This window comes from Mixophyes fleayi, chromosome 10, assembly GCF_038048845.1.
Source record: "Mixophyes fleayi isolate aMixFle1 chromosome 10, aMixFle1.hap1, whole genome shotgun sequence".
Lineage (NCBI taxonomy): Eukaryota > Metazoa > Chordata > Amphibia > Anura > Limnodynastidae > Mixophyes > Mixophyes fleayi.
The window spans coordinates 18,846,221-18,862,579 of record NC_134411.1 but is presented as its reverse complement, the minus strand read 5'-3'; the positions used below and the strand labels follow the sequence as shown (position 1 = coordinate 18,862,579).

Below are 16,359 nucleotides of genomic sequence, written 5' to 3'. Positions count from 1 at the left end.
GAGTCACAATTAAAAGAAGCTGTAGAAAGAAGAGCGCCAGGGAGGATGTCCCGGATCTTACACACCAATAATAAATATATCAAATTTGCTCATATTAGAGCAGGACAGTAGTTGTTTTGCTGCAGCAGTAAAAGACTGCTCCTGTAAAGACTGGAACAGGAGTGTAGTGAAAGGTAGACATGTGTTGATGGTAGGGAATTATTAGGAGGACAGGTAGGGTAACCTATCACCAGGACCATGACTGCTGAATAATAACTATCAGTACAACAGGTAGGGTAATCTATTACCAGGACCATGACTGCTGAATAATAACTATCAGGACGACAGGTAGGGTAATCTATCATCAGGACCATGACTGCTGAATAATAATTATAAGAACTACAGGTAGGGTAATCTATTACAAGGACCATGACTGCTGAATAATAACTATCAGGATGACAGGTAGGGTAATCTATTACCAGGACCATGACTGCTGAATAATAACTAGCAGGACGGCAGGTAGGGTAATCTATCACCAGGACTATGACTGCTGAATAATAAATATCAGGACGGCAGGTAGGGTAATCTATTACCAGGACTATGACTGCTGAATAATAAATATCAGGACGACAGGTAGGGTAATCTATCAGCAGGACCATGATTGCTGAATAATAACTATCAGGACGACAGGTAGGGTAATCTATCATCAGGACTATGACTGCTGAATAATAACTATCAGGATGACAGGTAGGGTAATCTATCATCAGGACCATGACTGCAGAATAATAACTATCAGGACGACAGGTAGCGTAATCTATCAGCAGGACCATGACTGCTGAATAATAACTATCAGGATGACAGGTAGGGTAATCTATCATCAGGACCATGACTGCAGAATAATAACTATCAGGATGACAGGTAAGGTAATCTATCATCAGGACCATGACTGCAGAATAATAACTATCAGGACGACAGGTAGGGTAATCTATCACTAGGTCCATGACTGCTGAATAATAACTATCAGGACGACAGGTAAGGTAATCTATCACCACGACTGCTAAATAATAATTTTGCTGTCTCACAAAGTGCTCAGGTTTGGCCTTTTGTGGATGATGTTGACTGACTGCTTAGAGGAGCCATGTGGTCCTTATAGCCAGGTCAAAACAAGCAGTCATGGTAAATATTGGTATCAATGAGAAACTTGGAAGGTCTTCAAAAGTATTTTCAGGGAATTAAGCTGTAAACGTAAAGCAAGGACCTCCATCGTAGTATTATCTGAAATACCATCTGTGCCGTATGATAGACCTGAAAGACAGCAGAAGCCTAGGAAGACTATTAAGTGGCTGAGGAGTTTGTGAAGGAAGAAATGTTTAGGGTATCTGGAGAAGTGAACAAATTTATCTCTCTGCTGCATCTCGATAAGGAAGGTGTAGCTGTGGTGGGGAGAAAGTGTTTAGAAATGTAGAAAAAAATGTAAACTAGAATCTGGGGTATGCGTGTGTGGGGTGGGGGAAGTGAAGGTAGAAGTAATAGGCATTTTCGTTTTGATAGAGAAATGGGCTTAGATAAAGGATATATAGTGAGGGGGAGTAAGAGAGTGCTATGGAGAGGCAATAAGGAAGTGTGTAAAATTGAGTGGCAGAAAAAATATTAACCATATGGTAACACATGGTATGCATTTTTCAAACAAGTAGGTGAAGTAGATTTTTTTTTTGCTAAAAGAGTAAAATTATATTGTGGCTAACTGAAAGTTGGCTGGGTGAAAGTCATGACGAGGTAGTGAATTTGGAAGGCTATAGCATCTTTAAAAAGTATAGGAGAAGGGACGGACTCAGTCTAGTGGACAATATCTGTAAAGATTATGACAATGTAGAGTCCTTTTGGAAAAAAAGACACCAGTGAAGTCCCGATTTTCATTTGTTATAAGCCACCTACTGCGCCATAAATCATCGTACCGAAATTCAATTATTACAAATTTGTAGCACATCAAATTAAAATGTGATATTATATCTACTGTACAGGGGAAGGGGCATTTCTGGAATGGATCTCACAACATGGTATGATTTGACTTGAGTTCTAATAAAACATTTTGTAAGAGAGCTAAAAAACTATGACTTTTACAAGGGCAAAGTTTATTCAGCTCAGAGAAGCAATGGAGCTTGTAGACAGAAACCATCTTAAAGTCTTAAATAAAAGCACGGAGAATAAATGGAAATTTATAAAAAAAGATTTAATATAAATACTGTTCCGAGTACATAATATATGGCAACATTTCTAGGAATAAAAGGCAAACAATGTGGTTAAATAAGAAAGTATTAGAGTTATAAGAGAGAAATAAGAACATTTAAATTATTAAAAGTATAAAGGGACTGAAAATGCATTTTGGAAATAATAAGAATGCTTCAAAATATATAACAACAAAATCTGGTTAGCAAATATTAAAACTGGAAAATGGATTGCAAACGATAGCAAGTCTAATCTCCAAACATTTTTCAAGCACATAAGCATCAGGAAGAATAAAACTTTTAACATTGCGGCACTAAATGATAAAGTAGTACAAATAAGTATAGAAGTTAAATGTGTATTATTATTCTGTATTCACAAAGGTGGAAATACCACCAGGAAATACTTTGTGTAGTAAAAGCCTATGCACACCAATAAATGTTACTTATAAAAATACTGGAGAAGGCACAGTTAAAATAAACAACATTTTGGGGGCTATTTATCAAGACTCCTCCATTAAGAAGGTTTTCTAAAATCTTCTATTGTAATATTTTTAAATAAGTGTCACTGGGGCAGAACAATGATTAGTTCCCCGGTGACTGGCTGGCAGTGGTCAGGGGAGTCTTGCACTAGGGGAGGACTGGCAATGGGAGCAGTGCAAGGGGAACTGGTAATGGGATCAGTGCAAGAGGAACTGGCAATGGGATCAGTGCAAGGGGAACTGGCAATGGGATCAGTGCAAGGGGAACTGGTAATGGGATCAGTGCAAGGGGAACTGGCAATGGGATCAGTGCAAGAGGGTCTGGCAATGGGATCAGTGCAAGGAGGACTGGCAATGGGATCAGTGCAAGGAGGACTGGCCATGGGATCAGTGCAAGGAGGCCTGGCAATGGGAGCAGTGCAAGGAGAACTGGTAATGGGATCAGTGCAAGGGGAACTGGCAATGGGATCAGTGCAAGGGGAACTGGCAATGGGATCAGTGCAAGGGGAACTGGCAATGGGATCAGTGCAAGGGGAACTGGTAATGGGATCAGTGCAAGAGGAACTGGCAATGGGATCAGTGCAAGGGGAACTGGCAATGGGATCAGTGCAAGGGGAACTGGTAATGGGATCAGTGCAAGGGGAACTGGCAATGGGATCAGTGCAAGAGGGTCTGGCAATGGGATCAGTGCAAGGAGGACTGGCCATGGGATCAGTGCAAGGAGGCCTGGCAATGGGAGCAGTGCAAGGAGAACTGGTAATGGGATCAGTGCAAGGGGAACTGGCAATGGGATCAGTGCAAGGGGAACTGGCAATGGGATCAGTGCAAGGGGAACTGGCAATGGGATCAGTGCAAGGGGAACTGGCAATGGGATCAGTGCAAGGGGAACTGGCAATGGGATCAGTGCAAGGGGAACTGGCAATGGGATCAGGGCAAGTTAGGAATGGGAATGGGAAATATATAATGTGGACGGAAATGGGATCACCGAACTATATATTACAATATGCCCCTCCTTCTTTATAGTAATATTATTGCGCACACAACTGACTCTGAGGTCTTATCGAATAGGTACAACACAGTACTACTAAATTAGTCCTTATACTCCCTTGGAAGAAATCTGTAATTTCATTAGGGGTTCAAACACCTCTTACTATGACTGCATAAATAATTTATTTTATTGAAATTTTGCACAGGTGGCCCCTAAAATATATGCCTGCTACATATTAACTTGTGCATGCAGCACTTTAATAGGAAATAATGCAACTTCATCATGTCACAGGGATTTCCTTGCATAGCAGAGAGACAATGCTAAATTGTATGGGACACCTAAATCAGGCCTCAATTGCAAGCATCAGTAACAGGTCCATGCAAAAAGAATCTAACAGCAATTGCTGTAGTGCTTACTATTATATACAATATGACTGGATCTATCAGTGCTGAAAAAAAGGAGCCTCAAGTGGCTCTGCTGGTAGAAATACATTTTGAGCTAAAATTATTTCAGACCTTATAAAAACTATATTGGTCTTATTTCCCTATACTCGGGATAGGCAATAACATTTTGGGTTTGAGCTAATTGCATAAACAACTATGGGAAGAATTCAGAAAAAGTTTATTTTTTAAGACTGTTCCCATGTTTTACTATCAAATAAAATTAAAATATATTTAATCCAATATGCTGGCAAAGGAAAGCCCCATGTGTTCTAGGGGAAAAAATAAAATTACTTTAAAAGCTAAAACATATTTACTTGGACTTTAAAATAAAAATGTGTGATTCTGAGGAAACAAACTCAGCACACAAAAGTATCCAAAACTTTACTGAACAGCCAAGTTAAAAAGTAACAAGTAATAATATCTAACTAACCTGTTCAGTTTCTCCAGTGTGGGCTGCCCCGTGTCATCATCATTATTACCAAAAACTCACAGAATCCTACACCAGGTGGTAAATGTATCAAGCTGAGAGTTTTTCGGCGAGTTTGAAAAGTGGAGATGTTGCCTATAGCAACCAATCAGATTCTAGCTATCATTGTGTAGAATGGACTAAATAAATGATAGCTAGAATCTGATTGGTTTTTCAAACCCACCGGAAAAACTCTCAGCTTGATACATTTACCCCCTGATGTTGGTCAGTAGTCAGCATATAATAATGTCATATGTTTGTCAGCTGAAACTTTTTGTACTTGGCACAGGCTTATGACCACACACCTCATTACTTTCTGCACCTGCATTTCAATTATTTACTGCTCTCAGTAATCCCTTGCTGAAAAAGGTGTTTAGTACTGTGCTGTAGCTGTAAGAATGTCCTTGTCTGGTAGACTGAACTTTTGTCTGCCTGATTCGTCTGATTTCTCCAACAATTGGCTTGTGATCTCAATTATCGTACCTCCTCCAGTCTCCTGACCTTGGCTAGTGTGTTCTCCTATTCTACACTCTAGAACTAATCCCCTGATAACAGAACCAGGTCAGTTATTTTTGTTCTTAACTGGTGCCAGGAAGGTTAAATTTCTGTCTGTAACGAGCAATGTTATACATGTCTTTTTTCTTATTTTATCCAATGGGTGATGTGCTACTCATGAGACTTAAAAAGATATTGTAGCTGACTTTTAGTCTGGCTTCCTGCTCTGTGCACATCATTTCCTCATAGTGGATTTTCACACTTCAAACAGTGCTCACAGCAGTGAGATCATTTGTACAGCCAAAATGCTTCCACCATAAAAGTTAAATAAGATAAGAACATTTTTCTGGCCAAGTCTTACCCACATCACAGAAGTACAATTATTAGTTTTAAGTCTTTTAATATGACCGTTCAAATATAAATAGATTTACATTCATAAACCATAACAATTTCCAAATTCTAATTTGTGACTAATGTGATTGTTGGAGTGCTTGCAATTGTGTTATGTTCAGTGCTTATACAAGGTTAAATAAAATGTGAACCCTATAGAATTATCTACTTTAGTGTTGGCTAACCTGTGACACTCCAGGAGTTGTGAAACTACAAGTCCCAGCATGATTTGCCAATATATAGCAGCTTATTGCTGTAAGGGTATGCTGGGACTTGTAGTTTCAGAACACTTGGAGTGTCACAGGTTAGCCAACACTGATCTACATACTTCAATTTTAACTTAACCTATGCAATCTGATTTGAACACAAATTTCTGATTAAACAAATAAGAATATCTTTATTTAACAGTGATATTTTGATTACCTCTTGGTTGGATTACTGTTTATTGGAATGCAATATTTTATTTTGTCCAAACATAAGTTATATAAAACAAAACAGCTGTCTTATGTTCAACACAACATACTTCTTGTAGCCTTCTGAATTATCCAAGTGGTCTCTGGCAAACTTGACACAGTTTGGAGAACAGTAGTGTACTCCTTAGTACCCTTCTAATCACACCAGTCTTGCTCTGTTTTCTAAAGAAAAATTTAGCTACATGTCATTTGAAATTATATGACATGCGGTAGTTACCCAGTGTTTGCACTTGCAGCCGGTGGTTATCAATAGAGAACACACCAATGAACCAAAGGGGTATATTTACTAAACTTCGGGTTTAGAAAGTGGAGATGTTGCCTATAGCAACCAATCAGATTCTATTTATCATTTATTTAGTACATTCTACAAAGTGACAGCTAGAATCTGATTGGTTGCTATAGGCAACATCTCCACTTTTTCAAACCCGCAGTTTAGTAAATATACCCCAAAGTGTTCACTTGCGGCCAGCACAGGTAAATGGAGAAGGCAGTGTCATAAAAATGGCACTAACGCTGATGCTAATGCTAACGCTAATGTACATGGGTTCATTGGAGGAAATTATTTTTATTCTGATACCAGTTTACATGTTTTTGTTAGCGTTACAAAAAGACTAGCAAAAACATATATTTCATGCCAGTTATAAGGGGTCTAATGGAGTCAATTATCCTAGAGGTTCACATACTATTTTTATGGCAGGATGTGAATATTGGATCAATATAACATGTACAAAAAAACATTTTGTGCTTGTTTATTTAGATTTTCTTTAACTAATTTTAGGTAAGATCAAACAACATTAAGCACTGGTTGCGCAAGTGAACAAGTAATGCTAATTAATTCACAAATTGTATGTGTGTATTTAGCGCTGAAATTATTTGACTCAAACACTTTTTTTTCTAATATTCAGAGTTTTGATGCAGTTTAAGGGTTTTAGAGTCCTGTAATTGGTTTATTGATCATAGCAGTGAAAAAAACAAACCAGGGTGGCTTCAGTTAACTCAAAGTGTACATTCACACCGTGGAGCTGTCTTTACCGTGCGTAGACCATGGGTACACTTTAAATGCTAAGACAAACAGATGTTTTGGTATAGTGCTTCAATACAGGATTGCTCTAGTAAACTAATATACAGCTTCCTTTGTTGCATTATTATTACGTCACAACACAAAAATATAAATAAGTTTACAGTTCACATGTACTAATATGAGGTAATCGATCCATTACCACGTTCAAAAACAACACATCAGGGGCATATTTCTGTGTGCTCTTAGCTTAACATTGCTGAACCTTGTCTGAAAATATAAACAATTGTTGTAATGCAACAAACAACGGAAGCAAATAATAATAATAATAGTAATAATAATAATATACAATTTATAATACAATAAATATAACAAAACACAAATAATTAACAACTACATAATTTATTTAAGTAGATTTAAAAGACAACAATTATGTTGGATTTTAATAAAAAAAAAATAATAATGGAGTTCTCTAATTAAATATCCAAAAACACAAATCATCACTAATCTCAATATCAATTATTTAATAACCATAATGTTTCCAGAATTTATCCCATTAAGTCAATATTCCTTACTATATAATTTATATCTGCAATACTGACATGTGCATTCCAGTTTAAATATATAACATTCTAGTAATAAGCTGTCCTATTCCTATACTAGTACTACTAGTAACCACTACTAATACTACTGAATATTTTGGATCTGTAAAGTTATTATTAATATCAATAAAAATAATAAAATATTTAGTCAAAAGATATAAAATAATGTGCATCATTATACAATCACATAACATTTAATAAACATTAAACAATTCTAAAAAAAAAGTCTCAATAACTGTCAGAAGTAAGACAAACATACAGAACAAACAGTTAATTGATACAATGAACAGTAGCTGCTCAAATTAACCAAGTCGATGCCTGGAATGTAAACGCATGTATGTATCCATTACAATGATGAAAGAGTATAATAGTCAGCAATATAAGTATCCAGTGGGGGAAGAGAACATCTGCATAAAGTATTGTGCTGCAGAACTTTCAATGCAGTAAGTTCTAATTGCAGAATTATGTAATTGCACAAGTTTGACCTAAACAATTTGCCCATTGCAGATTTACAGTGCATGCCAATACACTTCCTAGGACTAGACAGTGTGCAGGATGAATTCCCATGCATCTGCATTACGCCGGGTACCCTGCAATTAACAGCATACAACAGCACATGCTGTACAAGGACATGCAGAGCTTACATCATAGGAGAGGAAAAAAAAAATCCCACTGACCTTTTTGCTGCTTAAAGCACTGAATAGAGCAAGAGTGGTGAACCATCTTCTTGTCAGGGGGTTGTGCAGGGCTTATGAAAAGAAATTAACCGGATAAGTCATGGGAAATAAAGGGGGAAAGGAATCCCCAGGGCTGAGGGAGAGCTTGTATGGAACACGACACCTGCCTTAGCTGATACTTCATCTGAGAGACTGTGCTCCTTCCCGTTGTCATAGTAACCATGGAGGGAGGTCCGGCCTCACACTCCTCTTAGTGGTTGCTGGAAGGATAATTCACAGCAATGCTCTTTTCTTCCCCACCGCATGCTGCAGTGTCTCATGGACCACAACATTAAAGCAACATCCACTGTGCCTGCTCAGGAATGTAAACTGAACAGGGCAGTAAACGCTGTGATAAGCGATAGAAGTTTGCTCCAAAGAAAACCATTAGCGAGCTGGTATTTTACAGGCAGTCATTCAGTAGATAGTAGTAAAAGTTGATTTTGACAAAAAAAAAAAAGCTGATTGATACCAGCAGCACATGTCTACGAACAATTGATTTCTATGTTTCTGCACATGGTGGTATCTATTTTTCTCTAAGAAAAGTTATTGTAATTTTAGAAACCTTCTCAAGTATTGCAATGGCACCAATGACACCTGCAAGAGCAGGCATAACAACTATATATGTAGCACATGCCCTTGTGTTTCAAACTCCCTTTGTCCCATAGATTGTTAGCTTGCGAGCAGGGTTCTCTTACCTCTCTGCCTGTCTGTATTACCCAGTATTGTCTTATTAATGTTAGCTCCCAATTGTAAAGCGCTACGGAATTTGCTGCCGCTATATAAATAAATTTTGATGATGATGATGATATATTGAGAACTAAACGTGTTTTATTTTACTAACTAGATTGTAAAGGTGCGGTATAAGAATTTATCATATATATTTATTTTATTATGATAAATTATATATATATATATATATATATATATATATAGTGTAAAGTATATTCTTATATACTATATATATAATATATTCTATATATAAATGATAAATTATATATACGTATATATATATCTGCAGTATATATATGTATATTATATACCTATCTATCTATCTATCTATCTATCTACATACACACACACACACAGTTTTTGCAGTGGGCTGGTATCAGGCACTATGCCATACCACTACTTCTACTGCCTTCAGTACTTGATTATTTGCACTCCCCCTCATTATTTTGATTGTGTGCAGATTTCTCCCAGTTCAGGGCTTGTTCCACCTTTATTAAGGTAGACATCGCTTCTGCCTTTACATTAAGTGTCATATTAATTACTTTAATGTTTCCAGATGAATTGATTTTACTACCTAGACCTGCACGCTTGCATTATTTTATGGTCCTTGAATGAACAAGCGGTGCCCTGCTGAAAGTATCAAATGCTATCACCTTGAAGAAAGTGATCATTTCAGGACCTTTTGTAAGATACAATAAGGAAACACTTTCTAGTTTTCTCTACCTTTCAGTTCTTTTACATTTCTTGCATGCAGACTGCATTCCTCCCAGCATTTGAAAGCTGCTATCTTATCATGCCTGTTTTTGTTTAAAGACCATGCAGACCCGGCTCAAATGTTAGGAATTTAGATCAAGACCTCCTTTCCATGCAAATTGTTGTGCAGGGTGCAAAAACAATTAAAACAAAAGCTTTTGCACTAAACAGTATTTATGTTTTCCTCTATAAATTATCCCATCTGACACTTACCAGCAATAGCTGACACAACTGCTGTTCAATGGTTTAATTGTTTTATTTCCCATATGACCACTTTCCTGCAGCGAGTAAGGTGAGTATATTATAAAAAAAGAGATGGAATGGAAAGTTTGCCTTAAATTGTCATTATATTTTGTTTAGTTTTTATTGTTCTTTGTACTCTGTAACATTATATTATCCATGTATTCTGACCTTTCTGCCTCTCTGTACATTCACAAGTAAAAAGTTTGAGTGATTTAACTGACACCACAATAAACTGTCTCTTTTATAGAGTACAAATATGGGATATATTATTCGAAAATGTTTGGAACTTTGGTTTTCAGTATAACAGTTTTTCTGTAATATGAAGCACCATTAAAAAAAAATACAACATTACATTTCAAAATGACCCCATCTTTCCCCACATTGCCTCCTGCTTTTCTGTTTCCAATGAAAATGATAGGGTCCCCAAATAGCGACAATTAAACCTTTTGGTTTTTGGAACTTCCTAGATAACAGGTTTCTGGATAAAAGATTCCACGTGGGTAAATTTATCAAGCTGCAGGTTTGAAAAAGTGGAGATGTTGCCTATAGCAACCAATCAGATTCTAGTTATCATTTATTTAGTACAATCTACAAAATGACAGTAAGAATCTGATTGGTTGCTATAGGCAACATCTCCATGTTTTTCAAACCCGCAGTTTAGTAAATATACCCCCATATCTTCATATGTAATTTAAACATTTAAATGTTTTTGTTTTTTTTAATGATTGAATTTATACTCCATATAAAATCTAATACATTGGAGGCAGGCATATTTTGTCTCGATTTCCTTTGATAAATGCTGGAGGTATGCACATATATTTACAGGTCACTGTAGTTTTAATAGAAAATGCATTTTGGGTAGATTTTTTTTGCTTTGCCAGGTGTCATATGAAGAAGAAACAAATTTGGGAAAATAGAAGGTCTTCTGAAAAAAAAAACGTGACCAGCCCAAAAAGGGCTAAAATAGACTCAGCGCAAGACTAATATGAGGGGGAGATAATGCCTCAGCAGTAAATCATGAAGGGGTCTATTTATCATGAGTGGCTGTAACAATAAGTTTTTATTGTTGCATACCGCAGCGATATAAAATGTAGTACCACTGCTATTTACCATGCCAGGGCTCATTGGTGAGTGCTGGTGAAATACCATTTATATAATATATTTTTAAGGCTGCTTATTAAATTGGGGCAGATTGCGGTCTCCGTGGAGGTCTATGGGGACTGCAGGAACCAGCGTAAAACAGGTTAATGGAGAATTCTCCTGATTTAACCCTTTGATGAGTTGAGAGAAGAGCTGCGATAGTCATTCTCTGGAGAGAACAACTGTTTTCTCCTGATTTTTGGCTCATCAAAGCTTCATAAATAGATCCCTATTTATGATAGTTGAAAAGTTAGAAGAGGGCTTAAGGGGATCATTAGAAAGGAGCAAACAGCAGGTGGCTTTACAGGGGCAAGCACAGGGTTTGTAGAAGGGGGTTTCCACACCACGCCATCAGTGGGCGTGACCAGCATGCATGGGGGCGTGGCTATAATATTAGACAGAGCTTGGCTGCTCTCCAACTCTTCCTAGCCCTATAATATACATGGGCAATGCTGCATGCACTACTGTTAGGTGCCCGCAGCTCCCCCTTTTCAAGCAGAGCTGTGTGAAAAGGGAGCAGGGTCCAGCCACCTCAATTATACAGTGCCCCAGGCTTGGAGGGGGGTTTCCGACACTAGAAAACCCCCCTCAGTTTGCCTATGCTTTAAGAAGGGTGACTTGTCGTTGGGTGTATGATCTGATCTTCAGAATTTTCCCAAAAGATACCTATCATGTTAAGGGACCTAAAGATGCAACGTCATCTTGGCGGTGCAGGGCTGAGCCCCAGAATTATCAATGCTCAATGCATGTTTGTTGCTGCATTATTAAATCTGAAAAACAGATCAACAGCAGTATATCAATATTCTTTTGGTGATAATTTAGGTAATTTGTTGCCTAGCGCCTCTCTCTCCTTTTCTCACATTCCCTCAAGTACTCATAGTAATCACATTGATTGTTAAATATAGTTTTTGGTCCATTAAGGTTATCTAATATTATAGTATTACAGCATATCAGTTGCTTCTGTGCTCCTCTCTACGTTTCTCCCACGCTCTGTCTCATCTACTAAGCTAATCACATCAATAGTGTTCAATTATTATTGACTAATAAACGACAATTTGCATTATTTTCCCTGCGCTTGTGCTCCGTCTGCCATGTGTTCTCCCACTCATTCCTGAAGACAAAATCATGGCCGTCACAGGGGACTGGTATATAAATACGTTCAACAAAAGCGAGATTCCAAATCCGAGGAGTGTGGCCAATCAGGAGACAATCTGAGGCTTGAATTGGATATGTAAAACTCAGATGTGCCGAATTTTCAGGAAGAGCTCATCTTAAGTACATAATATAGCAGTGCATATACCGCAAAGAACTACAACTCATAACAATTTTTTTTTCCCAATATTCAGTGAGTTCTTTTGCAGCTGAAATTCCAAAATATCCCAAAAAATGTTGACTATTCAGGGATATGCAGTAATACACAGGATTTAGAAGCCAAATAGACACTTTTTGGAGCCAATGGAAATGTTTTATCAATGAAGATTGTCAAACTAAGAAGAGCGATAAGTTTTAAGAAAAGACATTTAGGGCCAAATAAAACACTTCAGAGGAATTTACATAAAAGGGTAGAAAAATTGTTAAATGTTCCTTTCAATCAGACAACTTGCATCTAAATTCATCAAATATGTGGTTTCATTTGTCTTCTTCTTAAAATACAATGGGCCTGATTCATTAGGGAAAGTAAAGCAAAAAAAATGAGTAACTTTGCACGTTGGTGAAACAATGTTGCTTTTGAGGGAGAGGTAAATTTAAAACATGGGGACAGATTTATAGTTGGGGTATGGTATGTCCTAGATCAACGTTTAATGTCAGTGTAAAAATAAAGCTATTAAATATTTGCGTCCGACATAAAAAAACAGCCAGTATTTATCTTATGTGCCAAATAATAAACTAATATGCACCCCTTGCATTGTAACATGGTTTTGCCAAGGTTCAAAGTTACTCATCTTTTTGCTTTACTTTGCCTAAATGAATCAGGGCCACTCTGTTCAATAAATCAGTGTGTCAAGAAACACCATAGCTGACTTGAGCTACCAATTCCTAGTACAGAATAATCTGTCCATTCTGAAACAATTTCAAAACTTATAGCAGCTGGGATAAAGCTGTCCCAATAGCAGAAACCAGCGAATAAATCATTTGCAGCAATGTTACAGCCCATATATTGAGAGCTACAAATTAGAAAAATTCCTCTGCCGGAAAGGGGTTCCAGAAATTGACACTATGTATTTTCAGAGATAGCTTAAGTTGCATTTACATGTGAATCTATTTAACCTGCAGTGAATTAACGTGGGTATTAGTATTTTACGGTCTGTCTCCCACAGTGGCTTCACTAGCGATCTTTCAGAGGCACGCGAAATAGTGATTTTTCTAAAATATCCAATGTGCTTTCACTGCAAATGTACGCTACCATCAAAATCACACATATTTATGTTAATTGCAATTTCGTATTAATATTTAATCATAACAATAAGGGCAAAGTTAAAATTTAAGTTTTCACAAAGCGCTCAATTGTTGCTGCCTTGTTGTCGAAAGTTGCTGATGTTTTTATGTAGCTGTTGGTGTCAATGACTGATCATCTTTTAATGCCCTGCAAACAACCAGTGGCAGAATTATAACTTCCATGGGAAGTGTTCTGTGGACAGGGGCAGGCTGGGCTGGGGGGCAGGGGAGCACCCTGGGATTGGTCACTCGGCCCCTGCATTTTTTTTCCCTTTAAAATGTTCCTAATAGGCTGCTGAATTGAGTCTTGCCCCTCAGGCTAAAATTTGCCAGCCCTCTCCTATCTGTGGATGAGCCCAAGAGCTCCCAATTGGTTCCCTGCACACACTCATATCTGTTACTCTTCACCCTATTGCTATAGATGTATGTGGAGCCAACTCTGTTTGCCACACTGTGTGTAATCTGCTACAGAATGTACAGTATTTAGAGGTTGGTTAATGTGCATCAGAGTGTCAGGTGAAATGTGTGATGTTTTGTTGTGCACATGACATTGTGTGCTGTGCTGCAGAGTGTATTGTGTGCTGTGCTGCGCTGCAGAAAATATTGAGATTATTGTGTGACTGTATGAAGTGGTGCAGAGGTATAAGGGGAGGAATTGTGCGATATGTTGCAGAGTGTTTGAAGAGGCTGCATAAGGAATGAGAGGACTTAATGATAAACTGCACTGTGTGATGTGCTACAGTTTAAGTGGCTCTAAGTAATATGCTGCAAACTTTATTTGCTGTATTGGGTCGGATATAAAATGTCTAATTCATAATGTTGACATTCAAAATCTCTACACCATGTTGTTTGCTGTCACAATGTCTACACATTCAAAAGGTCGACATGTAAAATGCGTACACACTGTCATAATGTCTACAGGGTTGTAATATAAACATTTAAAATGTGTAGACATTATGAACATGTGGACATTATGACTGTCAATATTATACCAGTGCAGATATTATGACTGTTGGCATTATGGTTTAGACATCTGGAATGTCGATATTATGAACGTATACATTTTAGCTACATTCGGTTTAAATAGGGAGGTCTGGAACGCAATACTGCCATGGGACTGGGACTATAATAATCAAAACAGAAAAACATATTAACTTAGTATTTTCCTTCTGTAACATTGAATACAGGACGCTGAGACCTTTATCTGCATACATACATTTGACTATAGTGTTTCTATTAAATATTAACTCAGTATTCTGATGAGACATTATTTAATTGGTATGTGTATATTAAATAAACATTTTAAGAGGTTGCATGGGAGCAGCTTTATGGTCAAACAACTTTGAATTTTGAATGCTTTATAGTCATACATAGCAAAGCAAACATCTTTGGCACATAGAAAGCATCTGATGATGTTCATTTGTGTTAATATGCTGTACACTAGTTATCCGGTTCCCTGATATATGTCTTTTCAATATGTCAAACTAAGCAGTTCAGGGATAATTGCCTGATGCTCTTGTAATGGAATGAGCCATATTAGCATTTTCTGCAATGTCGATAGAATACATAAATGTTTTACTGGAACAATACACAGTATTAACACATATTTTGTACAAGTTGTGGCATTGATACTTAATGAACGAAATGTGAACTATTTTTTATTATCAACATTATAAGTATTGCATAATGGTCTTGATGCCTTTATCTGTTTGCGTACTTGATTACAAACAATTGGATGCAGTTTTTAAGGACACTCTGCCTTGCAGTGTATTTATGCCCTCTGTAAAGTACATTGTACATAATGGACCTCATTTAGAGTCAGACGCAAAGTCCGTTTTAGGCGCACCCAACAAAAAAACACTACCACGCATGTGCAGAAAGCACCATATCCGCCTGCATCTTGGACGCAATTAACACTTGCGACAGCTTGCGACTCACTACGAGAGAATGGGAGGAACGCGGAATTGTGAAGGCGTGACCATGTAAATACATCCTAGTCGCAGTGAGGTGCAGACGCAAAACATGTCAAAACAGGGCTAAAGCTGTGCGGCAGGAATTAAGTGGCACAAGCGTTAGCTAGCTGCCGGAACTGCTTGCAGCTCGATAGGGTATTAAGAGTGGGACGCAACTGGGATTGTTTGCCACTCGTAATACCCTACCAAGCTGCGGCACACTCCCATTCCTACACTTCTTAAACGGACTTTGCGTCCGACTCTAAATGAGGTCCAATATGCTTAGAATAATGCACTCTTCAATAAAACATAAAAAATGCTGTAAGAATCTCACCCAGTGTTGTTTTGTTAAGCCCTTTATAATGCCAGACCTGGCAGTAGTACTTTGCCCATGATGGAGTGGGCTAGTCTAGCCTGGGTGTGCTACTTGTAAATTTGGATGTACTGTTGCCTACTTTTGCTTGATAATTACTCATCTGAACTTTACTCATCTTAACGTCTGGAATCTGACTCTTCTATTGTCACTGCGATCTGGTACCTGACATGTGTGTGACGGTTTAATCTTAGCTTGCTCCGCTTCATCATTATCTTGCTTATGATATACATATTAATGAAAATTTGTTGCCACATGTATTCCATGGGACAATAGTTTATCAGTTTATTAGTGGAAGCTACTATAGGTGAAGCTCACCTTAGCTAGGTCTTACTCTATAAACAGTTTTAGAGGCTAAACTTTAAAAATGCATTTATAAAATTTCAAGAATAGCATTCCTTCCCAAACACAAAATGTTATCAATTCCTACATCTACATCACTTTGGTGCCTATTTA

The 16,359-nt window shown here is 37.5% G+C and overlaps 1 protein-coding gene across 1 annotated transcript in view; it reads right to left on the bottom strand.

Moving 5' to 3' along the window:
- The window catches only part of ANO3 (anoctamin 3), a 235,083-nt gene extending 226,556 nt beyond the window's left edge, over window positions 1-8,527 (bottom strand). The window contains exon 1 of the mRNA XM_075187478.1: window positions 8,236-8,527. Coding sequence (XP_075043579.1) covers window positions 8,236-8,281 — 46 coding nt within the window. The 5' untranslated portion in view covers window positions 8,282-8,527. The remainder of the gene's footprint in view (window positions 1-8,235) is intronic.
- Window positions 8,528-16,359: the final 7,832 nt, after the last annotated feature.